This window comes from Carassius carassius, chromosome 7, assembly GCF_963082965.1.
Source record: "Carassius carassius chromosome 7, fCarCar2.1, whole genome shotgun sequence".
NCBI classification, from domain to species: Eukaryota; Metazoa; Chordata; class Actinopteri; order Cypriniformes; family Cyprinidae; genus Carassius; species Carassius carassius.
Window position 1 is genome coordinate 11,112,655 of NC_081761.1, and position 12,057 is coordinate 11,124,711.

The window sequence follows — 12,057 nt, forward strand, 5'->3', positions numbered from 1 at the left end:
GGAAAATATCACGGTTTTACGGTATCACAGTATACGGTATTAAACAATCAAAACAGGGTTTTGTTTTGGGGAGGGGTTGACCAAATGTTTGAAAGCATTTGTTTATTCAAATCTCATTAATCAAAAACAAGAAAATTTTACCATTGATTATTTATTAGTTTAATAACTTGTATTAATCATTAATAATATAATAATTCATACAAATTCATAAATTCTGGATTGACTTAATTTTTCTGGATTCTTTACTGGATTCTTATGATTTAATACAAATATATCAAAAATGGTGGTAATGGAAATGTAACTATTTAATTGATGTTTTAAAACATTTATTCTTTTATGTTTTCGCAAAGGGCTGCACAACAGAGATTTACTTAATTAAAATGAGGGAAAAATTATATTCCCTAATGTTCATGTAAATTATAATTATTATTATTTTAGATGTAGGCTACATTATAGTACAATCGTAATTTCTGTAAATTTCTTCGAGTTAAAAAGCAGACTTTTATTTGGGCGGGTTGTATTGGAGAGCTTTGAGTGTCAATGTATTTGTTTTTGACAGTGGTTTTCTCAAATAAAATGATGAAATGATTATTAATTGTTCTCTCAGTGAGGCTCTCAGTGTTTGTGTTCACGTCCTCAGATAGTGAGACAGCAGCACTGTTAAACCTGGCACTGGCCACACTGGTGCATACTTGAGTATGTAGTACATGACAACGCCGCTCATTCACAGATAGACTTGCAAAACAAACAGATTAGCCTATATATTTATATAGCAGTGCTTTTGTCATTATTTTACAGCTTTGTTTGTTATTTATTCATCAATCCATCAAATCCATCAATTTTATGTGACATCTGCAGAGTAGCTAGCTACTGTAAATTCATTGTCATGACTGGATTCTGTGCTTCACACCGCATCACAGAAATCATAATGCATTAACCTTAAATTATAAATGGGACATAGCTGTATCTGCTCTGAGGCATTATATTCTGAATAGGTAAACATGTTCGATGTGTTTCCTCGTTTTGCAGCCACTTTCCGACCAGTTTTTGTAAACTGTGTCTACCCTCAAGTACAAATAAGCATTCAACTTTTCTATATACAAAATATTCCCATACTAGTGCCAATTTTAACTCATATTTTGACGTGGGATAGAGATTAGAGATAACGACCTCTGTCTCTGCTGTTGTCTCCGCTGTACGTGTGGGTGGAGCTAGATTTTAACTAGATGTGCTGCGGACGCGCCTGGAAAAAATGAGTGCATTGTACCGCGTCGCTTCCATTATGAGCGTGCATACCGCATTTGAAATAACGAACTTGAGCACAGAAAAAGACGTGATATGTGCTCCTTCATCGGTCAAAATGTTTATTTTTGGTTAACGGTTAAACGGTTATTATGAGCATCCCTAACTGGCACATACACATAATATAACATAAAAAATAATTCATTTTAAGCCACACAAAGTCAACATGTTGGTATTTCTTGCTCTGAAACTGCCATAAAATAAAAGTTTATTGATCTTTGAAAAGGTGTACCTGCGTTATTATGCCATTTATCATTATATTAGTTGAAACTGGTCTTAGAACGACAATATTATCATTTATCGCAATAATTTCTTGGACAATTTATCGTACAGCAAAAATATTTATCGTGACAGGCCTATTTGTGAACAAAAAGTTTTGTTTCAAAATCTATAGTTTTGCTTTCTATACTATTGTGTAATAAAAAATATTAATGGTCATGATAACAGTTCAGACGGCATGAACCATGAAGCGATTTTGCAGTCATAAAAAATTATTTCTACCAATAGAATCGCTTTCTGGTCCTAGGCGAACTCAACAGGCACACTGAATTGTTCATTACAGCGGCCCTAAATTTATCCTTACATCACTGGCAATAAAATAATCTGAAAATAAAATTAAAAACTCAGCAGGCTGACTAGACTAGTCGGATATCTAGTCCATGAAAACAGAAAGATCATACTGTGAATTTTGGATACATTTCTCGCAACCTGTTTGAAGACTCTGTTTAAACACCTTCTGGGACTGTTATAATCTCATGTTTAATTTGATTACCGCGCCGCTTTAGACCGGCTGAGGGAAAGACTAATAAACAAATGACCATCAGTCCAGTCACTGTTCACACGCATTCTTCTGGATCCTGTTTCTCCTTGTTTTTTTTTTCCTGCACGGCACCGGTGGCCCACTGTAGTAGTCATGACAACCCTAGCAATTTGCGTTTTAGGCCGATGTTTAGTCAAGGGGTCCAGCAGCAGGAAGTTCTTTATTGACATCTTCCATCCAGGGGTCTTGTCTCACCCAGTCTCACGCCCAGGATTCTGGCTGTATCTCTCCCAGGGGCAGTACAGTCCTGCTGGGCACAGCACCGCATGAGACAGGGGAATGAGCTGGTGCTTGGGGCTCACTGAGGTTAGTTGGAGGCAGCACATGCTTGGGGGGAGGGAGAGGCAGTTTTACCAGGCCAGAGTGAGGGCATTTGAGTGTGTATATGTGTATGTGTGAGAGATATATGGGAAAGCGCCCTGCAAACTTTCACACACACTTAAGAGCTGGGAAGGAAGGTGTAAGGTGCAAAAGCTCCTAGAAGGGGAAGGGAGGAAAATTCAAGAAAATAAAGAACAGAGAGAGAGAGAGAGAGAGAGGGGGGGGGGGGCTACTCTGGAACATGTTGAGGCATGCACAGCACGCCAGAGTCTGCCCTGTTGCTCTTTGAATTTATAAAACCAAACAGGAAAATATGTCCACGATTCACTTAAGTTGATTTGCAAAGAAATGAAATTTATTTCTGGGAATACACCCTGAGCTTCTGAAGATGTTGGGCGTTGCTTTCCCTGTTTTCCAGGCATGTGAAATGTGTTACTGCTTTGGCTGCACCAAAAGCTCAAAACAGATTTTTAATGTTTAAAATGCTTGTACCTATTAGTGGTGATTTATTCCACTGACACTTTTGAAACTCACCTAAAGATTTGTTCAGATTTGGTCACTGATTCATTTACAGTACTATCTCCATTTGCAAATTACATTGTTACAGCACTATGCAGAGACAGACATTTTTTTTAATATGCGTTTTATGACTCATTGAAGCATTCAACCAACACGTTTCGTTTTTCGTAACTGAACTCTGAACACATCCCCTTCTGTTTATTCATTCGGTTAGCAGAACCTCCTAAACAAACATGGTTGGCTTGGTTACCAAGTTCATTGAGTTTTTTTAATGAATGACATGGTAAGACATTCTCAGAGCATAGAAATCAAAGAGAATAGTTCACCTAAAAGATTTTTTCAAAAGCAAAAATCTGTCATGTAATATGACAAATCTTACTTTTTGCTGAGAAGAGATGTGCTGTAACTTAAAGCAGTCAAGCTCTTTTTTCACCCTGTGGGCTATTTGACTCGAGCAATCACCACAGAAAAAGTAAAAATCTAGTTAAATAATTGATGTTCAAAGCAGACACGGTATTTTTTATTGAACTGGAAATTTAATTTCAACTGTCTGAATTCTTTCCAGTTGCTGGAAGTGTTTTTTAAAAAAAGCAGTGCATTGCAGGCATACAAACAGACGCTCGACTTTGGAGAGTGGACCTTGTCTTCCTGTTCAATTAAATCTGTTTGGCCAACAGTTGGATGGCACTGGACAGCTTTGAAAACAAATACACATTATAGGTCTACTTGCTGGTCACACCAATAGCTGGACTGCTTTTACAGAGTGTTGAACAGATGCTTTTTAATGTCTGTGTTGGCCTGTTTTGTTGTTGTTGTTTTTTAGGTTTTTTTTGCCATAGACTGTAGAAGTTTTGTATTTTGCATTCAATGGTACACAAGTCTGCTGAGTTCATTAGCAGGAAAGAACGTGCATGTCTGCATCTCTGTGTGTGTTTGCATTCATCAGCTTATGCACCAGCGTACCATTAAGCCGCCTCAAACGGGCATTTTCCGAGATTATCTGACGATATCCAGAGGAAATTAATGAGCTGGTTAACGGATACCAGCTGAGATTGGACACGGCGTTCTGAGTATGAGTATATGCTCAACAAACCACCAGCATCTGCTTAATGCTGCTGTCTTCTGCCTATTTGGAGCAGCTCCTGTACATATAACTGTTCATATTGTTGACAAAAGTGCTTTTCTATCAAAACTGGTGTGCATTTTTGTGAACTTTTGATCTATTCTTTTTTTAACTGAACTAAACGGATCTACCGTCTTTTTGAGGTAATCATTCCTAGGTCTGCAAACAACACAGTCATATTAGACGATTGGACTATATTTGAGAAAAATCTAAATCACATTTTTTTTAGGTTATGTAACCTGTCTGGCTATCGCATTCATGATGATATTTTTCATTAGATGTCATAAAAGAGAAATTATCTAGAAAAAAAACGTCATTCCACAATCATACAGAAAAATGCGTAACAGTCTGTTCTCACCCCCGGAAACCCTTCCCGCCTTGCTGCTCGTCTCTGAAAAGATTGCTTGACAGCTAAGCGCATGGGGAATTACTTCAATTTTGTCAGCCAATTGACTTAGATAGGAACACTTGCCCCCGTGTACTGAACAGGAGATTTTTCTTTACCTCTGAACGGCGATTGATTGAAGCTCTCGCTATAATGAAGGTTTTCAATCACTTGTGTCAGATATTCTTGAGTGTGTTCTATTATTGTCCTGTGCACCTCTCTTAGTACCGCTCGTTTTGTCACTCTAATTGAAAATGTTCATTATGACACCGGCTCTCTTGGGTTTTGGGGTTATACGACATGAAAGGAAAAAAGAAAACTAGAACTGAGTGAATGAATCTTTCCGCCCCCTCGATTACGGGCTTTGCTATCAGCCCCCTGAAGCTTTCTACCCAGACAAATCAAACTTTTAAGAAGGAATGTGCAAAGGTACGTATTTTCAAAACCAACTAGTCTGGGGTTGTCTGAACAACTACGCACCTAATTAGTCTAAAGAGTACGCTCTATTATCTGTCTATCTCTCTGTCTATTCATACCCATCTATCGTTTGATGTGGGATGTAGTTTGTAATATTTTGTGACAGTTTTTGAGTGAAAATAGTTTAAAAGAAACCGCGAGACCGAATTGAGCAATTTTTTTAAGTAAAAAGACTAGGAAATAATATTTTGTTTTAAAATATACTCAAATATTCTTATAATTACTCATTTGGAAAAGTTTTTAAATAATTTGCATTTAATATTGTTATGTTACAGATCACAGTATCTGATCAAGGCATTCCTGTGAAGTCCACTACTGTCCGTGTCATCGTCAAAGTCCTGGATGAGAATGACAACAAACCACAGTTTATGGAGAAAGTCTACAAAATCAAACTGCCCGAGCGTGAAAAGCCAGAGAAAGAGCGTGCACTGAGGAGAGATCCTGTGTACCGCGTTATCGCTTCAGATCGAGATGAAGGGTCAAACGCTGAGATTTCCTACAGCATCGAGGATGGAGACGAACAGGGAAAGTTCTTCATTGAGCCCAAAACTGGCATGGTTTCCTTTAAGAAGTTTTCTTCTGCTGGAGATTATGATATCTTAACGGTGAGGATGTTCTCATTTCTATAGCACATACTCTGTAAGTTCGTATTTGCTCTTTTTGAAATATTAGAAATGTGCAAATAGCAAGAAATGAAAAACTTGATGCTTTTTATTGCGAATGTATTTGCTTACTAGCTTGAGTTTCAGCGTTTGAGGGGGCTGCTATTATGAGCTCTCAGATTTGACACACACTACATTTTTCCTGAATGTCCCTTTGATTGAGGTCTTACGAGTGTAAAGTCAACTTCCTGCCGGCCCATGTGGCCAGTGACATTTTTTGCCAGACATCCCATTGTTTCATTGCCTAAAATCTTTCACTTTCCAAAGTCATAGTGACAGGTGTTCTGGTAGCTTTCTCTATTTCCCACATTAAGCAGTATCTTTCCCTGATTGGGCTTGAAGTGTGACTTTTGGTATCGCTGACAGTTTGCTCAAATTATTCTTTTCCCCAAACATATGAATTCCAAAGCCGTACTGTAATTTACATTGCAGTTGTATTATTTGATTTGACCTATTCTTTTCAACATTTATCCACCAGATCAAAGCAGTGGATAATGGTCGACCCCAGAAATCATCCACCTGCCGTCTACACATTGAATGGATCCCCAAACCGAAGCCGAGCGAAGTCCCTCTGGCATTTGACGAGCCATTTTACACCTTTTCTGTCATGGAGAGTGACCCCGTGGCACACATGGTCGGGGTCATCACTATGAAATCTGTGGAAACACCAGTCTGGTTTGAAATAACAGGTATGGTGGAAGTAGATTTTGAAAAGTTGTGTTGGCTGGACTTTACATGCTTTACAATACTGAAGCTTGAATTCTAATGAGCGTCTTTGTTAGTTCATAGATTTTTAACAATTTAAGATGATGAAATCTTCTAATGAATCTCTTTGGAGGAAGTTTCTTTGCATGAAATAACCTCTATCTTTGTGTTTATCTTCTCAATAGAACTGTCATAATATGACTTAATAGTTTGCATCCTCTTCCTGTCCCTTTATCTTTTAACCAAACTTTCACTGAAAACTTTTACTTTCTCTCTCTCTTCTACTTCTTACTTTTGGAATGCTTCTCTACTCCCGCTTTCCTCCTCTTTTTTGTCCCTTGCTCCTCTTCTTGGCTTTGGAAGAGGACATGGCGGCTAAAGAGCAGTTTTACATCGTTCAGATGGCTTGCGACCTGAACTGCACTGCAGAAGGTATCTGCCGCAGATCTCCTAATTCTACTGTGCGTGGCCATTATGAGATCTGTCTTGTGCTTTTGTACTCATGCTGTTGTGACTGTTTCACATTGGTTGCACCAGGTCCCAAGTGTTGTTTCTCTTTCAAGTGCTTATGAGCTGGCAATGAAAGAGTTACATTTAAGTCATTAAAGCAAAATTATTTGTCTCTGTCCACTCTAAGAGATAAATAAAGACTCACTTGTTTTCCTTGCCAGCCTATGCACTTAGTGTTGTTCACTTTGAAGGCCCAGTGCTCTCATTTTCTTTCATGTATGGTGTTTTTATTACTGTTATATTTGTGTTTGGTCATATAATCAGGGAAAAAAAAGAAAAAAAAAACACTGCTGGTGATTCAGTGGCTGCTGGTAAGATAAAAAAAAAAAAAGAAAGATGACTTATACATTTGTATATTACGAACTAATGATAGCAAATGCACACAAAATTGCATTGTATAGGTCAAAGATGCTGCATATTTATTTGCATATATTACTATATTTAATCTATTACTTTATTCCAGCTTTTTCAATATCTTGAGCGCACCTCTTTTTATTAAGATTTTTTTATTATTATTTATATATATATATATATATATATATATATATATATATATATATATATATATATATATATATATATATATATATATATATATATATGTGTGTATTTTTATGTCTTTTGGAGACATAACTGTTAGTTGTCTTTTATATAAAGAACTTAAAGAAAGCTTTATTGTTTGAGTCCTAATTTAAAGAAAAAATGAAAAAACCTCTCCTGGTTTCTTGAAACGAAAGCTTCAGTAGTCTAGCAGTCTTTAAATATTTTTTCTTAAAATATGTTTAACAAACCTTCTTCACTATCTACTAATATTGTCAAATAATTGCAAAAAAAAAATTGTCAGTGAAAATGTCAGTGAAATTATTTTTTAAAACTACATTATTTAAATATTTTTCCTCATTTTGTTTATTGTGGACCCTGTTTTATCTACTACACACTAAGGCAGCAGTATGGGAGAATGTATGTCAGTCAGCCATTATAGTAGCATACACAAAAAGTGTGAAACAGTTGCTGTGGAACCACAAACGTGACACTCTGACATTTGCCACCTGTGCCGTTCTCTTTCTCTCTCTCCTGTCTTCAACTGCCTAACTTGTGATGATGGCCGTCTAATTTCCTGTCCATTTTGGTTGTGGTGAAAACCTCCTCTCAACAGGTGGTAATTCTGACAGTCGATTTGAGGTGGGGAAGGCGAGTGGGACAGTGATTGTGGCCCAAGCGCTGGACGCAGAGCAGAAATCCCATTATAACCTGACGGTGGACGCAACAGATGGCAACAGATCTGTCAGCACGCAGGTAATTGAATTGCTAATGAAGTGTTTATGGAAGCAGAGCATTGTGTGTTCACCATAGAGGCCTGGGATTCTTTTTTGAGATCACTATGAGGGGCAAAAAATGGCTTGGATTTTTTTGTACATGTACAGTCGTGGCCAAAAGTTTTGAGAATTACATAAATATTAGTTTTCAAAAAGTTTGCTGCTAAACTGCTTTTAGATCTTTGTTTCAGTTGTTTCTGTGATGTAATGAAATATAATTACAAGCACTTCATACGTTTCAAAGGTTTTTATCGACAATTACATGACATTTATGCAAAGAGTCAGTTTTTGCAGTGTTGGCCCTTCTTTTTCAGGACCTCTGCAATTCGACTGGGCATGCTCTCAATCAACTTCTGGGCCAAATCCTGACTGATAGCAACCCATTCTTTCATAAATACTTCTTGGAGTTTGTCAGAATTAGTGGGTTTTTGTTTGTCCACCCGCCTCTTGAAGATTGACCACAAGTTCTCAATGGGATTAATATCTGGGGAGTTTCCAGGCCATGGACCCAAAATTTCAACATTCTGTTCCCCGAGCCACTTAGTTATCACTTTTGCCTTATGGCACGGTGCTCCATCGTGCTGGAAAATGCATTGTTCTTCACCAAACTGTTGTTGGATTGTTGGAAGAAGTTGCTGTTGGAGGGTGTTTTGGTACCATTCTTTATTCATGGCTGTGTTTTTGGGCAGAATTGTGAGTGAGCCCACTCCCTTGGATGAGAAGCAACCCCACACATGAATGGTGTCAGGATGCTTTACTGTTGGCATGACACAGGACTGATGGTAGCGCTCACCTTTTCCTCTCCGGACAAGCCTTTTTCCAGATGCCCCAAACAATCGGAAAGGGGCTTCATCGGAGAATATGACTTTGCCCCAGTCCTCAGCAGTCCATTCACTATGCTTTCTGCAGAAGATCAATCTGTCCCTGATGTTTTTTTTTGGAGAGAAGTGGCTTCTTTGCTTCCCTTCTTGACACCAGGCCATCTTCCAAAAGTCTTGGCCTCACTGTGCGTGTAGATGCGCTCACACCTGCCTGCTGCCATTCCTGAGCAAGCTCTGCACTGGTGGCACTCCGATCCCGCAGCTGAATCCTCTTTAGGAGACGATCCTGGCGCTTGCTGGACTTTCTTGGACGCCCTGAAGCCTTCTTTACAAGAATTGAACCTCTTTCCTTGAAGTTCTTGATGATCCTATAAATTGTTGATTTAGGTGCAATCTTAGTAGCCACAATATCCTTGCCTGTGAAGCCATTTTTATGCAACGAAATGATGGCTGCACGCGTTTCTTTGCAGGTCACCATGGTTAACAATGGAAGAACAATGATTTCAAGCATCACCCTCCTTTTAACATGTCAAGTCTGCCATTCTAACCCAATCAGCCTGACATAATGATCTCCAGCCTTGTGCTCGTCAACATTCTCACCTGAGTTAACAAGACGATTACTGAAATGATCTCAGCAGGTCCTTTAATGACAGCAATGAAATGCAGTGGAAAGGTTTTTTTGGGATTAAGTTAATTTTCATGGCAAAGAAGGACTATGCAATTCATCTGATCACTCTTCATAACGTTCTGGAGTATATGCAAATTTCTATTAAAAAAACTTAAGCAGCAACTTTTCCAATTTCCAATATTCATGTAATTCTCAAAACTTTTGGCCACGACTGTATATTTCGCTGGTGGCAAGGAGGGAAAAGCAACCTAAGCATTTGCAACTTTCCAAATTGAGTTTGCTTCTTTGGCTGCACTGGCACTGTAGGTCCCAAAGGTCTTTCCTGAATAAACTTCAGGATTAAAAAAGGAGCACAACATCTTGCTATTCATTTGGATGGAGATGAGTCAATCAAAATCATTAATCCAAATACATGTTTTGCAATGATTTTTTTAGGTATATTTGTAGATCCATTCTGCACAAGCTCTGTGTGTGCCAGGTTATAAGCTGTACTAGGAAAAAGGTTCAAACTAGCGAGCTTTAGGTAATTTTTCTGGTTAGATTCAGGTTAGCTATTGTAGAATTTTTTTTTTAATGTCTGAAGGTTCCCTAAATGTTCTTCAAAAACCTCACGTCACATCATGCTGGCAGACATTCCTTGGCCTGCCGGACGGAGAGTTTTTGGCCAGGGTTCCTGGATTCTTCCATTGTCTCGTTCCTGGAGCGTGTGAGGAGGATGAAGCCGTCTGGCTCCCTGCATTTTCATTTAGGCTTTCTCTGACAGTCTGACTCTTTCTTTAATTCAGTTTTATTTTTATCCCATGAGAACATTAACCACACCTTTCAATAATGTGCATTATGAAGTTGATTCTGCACGGTTTTCAGGCTTACTGTCAGTTTATGTCAAACTTTGCATTTGCTTTACTCAGCAAATGGCAGAAAGTGTAAAACACATTGCCCCTGGTCGTCTCTACATCATTTTTTGTCATCTCCAAACAGGCTGCGCTGTTTATGTGCTGATTTCCTGTTGGATCATGAATAAATCTTTTCATATGGTCCTAAAGAGGTCACTGAAGAGCAGGCTCTCGGGTTGAGGGCCGTGTTTGTGCCCTCCCTCTCTCGAACAGAGCCTGCATTGTGACCGGCTCCACAACCCTCCTCCCAAGATATGTTAGGCAACACTGTCGGAACTCTCTTGTGATCAAGCAGACCACTGTGACCAATGATACCACCGCACACATACATTCCTCTACACAAAATTAACCGCCACGAATACCCTGAGCTGAAGCCCCCACCATCCAACTCTCCCTCCCTCTTATTGACAAAATTTCCAAACACAAAGACAGTGACATGACACTGTGAGTCTTTGCGCTGCAGCTCTTAAAAGCCTCTCTCGATCAGCTCTGCTTAGCTAAAGCCATTGTTGGCCCCTAAAACCTTTCAAGTCAAATCAGTTACAGTTGCCACATTCACAGGGCACAGAGTGCAGATTTCAGTGCCCTGCATCTGGCTTTGGCCATTTTTGTGGTTTGTGAGATTTTTGTGTTGGGTTTATCATGTGGATGTGTTAATAACCATTACTGCTTGAGGTTCAGTTGAATTTGTTGACCTTTGAAGACTGAGGCTTTGATGGGAAACATCAGTGTTCTAGATCAGTCAGCTGGTCTACTCTTTGTCCCCCGCAACAAAAAACTGATATTAAGATTTTCTTAAACAACAAATGAGCTTTTGGGTGAATATTAAAAAAAGTATAGTTTTTATTTCCCCTGTAATCAAAGGGAGAAAATAATAACTGATTATTTTGCACTGAAAAAAAAAAAAACTTAAGTGTGGTCACACACTTAAGTTCTGTGACCAGTTCTCACTATTAACTAACTATTAATTATTACATTTGACAATAAACTCATAATTGGATGCTTATTAATAGTTAGTAAGCTAGTTGTTAAGTTTAGGAATGAGATAGGATCTTAAGGGATCTAAAGTATGGTCATGGAGAATAAGGCATTAATGTGTGCTTTGTAAGTGCTAATAAACAGCCAATAGGCTAGTAATATGAATGATAATTAGCAACTATTTAATCGAGAGAATTGGTCCTTACAATGACAGAAAAAAGTATTTATTTGACTTTTCATTACTATAATGTCTGTATATATGTAATAGTATTATTCATAATATATGAAAGATATTTTTGCATTATTCAGATTCTTTGACATATTCTTTTTGCTAAATATTAAATATAATTATAATTAAATTCAGATATATATATATATGTGTGTGTGTGTGTGTGTGTGTGTGTGTGTATATATATATACTTTTTTTTTTTTTTGGTGAAACATGACATGAACATTTTGTTCTAACTGATACTATAAATAAAACTCCTATTACATTTCTGAATCTATTGCTTGTTTTAACATTTTCCAGGTGTCTCGGGGAAAGACAGTTTGTTTTTCCTTTGCAGGCATCCTCACTACATTAGACCACCCTGACAT

At 38.1% G+C, this 12,057-nt stretch overlaps 1 protein-coding gene across 8 annotated transcripts in view; it reads left to right on the forward strand.

Moving 5' to 3' along the window:
* The window catches only part of LOC132143519 (protocadherin Fat 1-like), a 105,128-nt gene that overhangs the window by 57,088 nt on the left and 35,983 nt on the right, over positions 1 to 12,057 (forward strand). For 6 of the 8 annotated variants that reach the window (XR_009434254.1, XR_009434253.1, XM_059553799.1 and 3 more), the window contains exons 5-8: positions 5,223 to 5,552; positions 6,088 to 6,298; positions 6,678 to 6,746; positions 7,981 to 8,120. Coding sequence is in view for 6 of the 8 variants with exons in the window: in XM_059553799.1 (XP_059409782.1) it covers positions 5,223 to 5,552; positions 6,088 to 6,298; positions 6,678 to 6,746; positions 7,981 to 8,120 (750 nt within the window). In the remaining 2 variants the exon portion in view is untranslated. The remainder of the gene's footprint in view (positions 1 to 5,222; positions 5,553 to 6,087; positions 6,299 to 6,677; positions 6,747 to 7,980; positions 8,121 to 12,057) is intronic. The other 2 variants (XM_059553803.1, XM_059553805.1) reach the window with 1 other exon arrangement.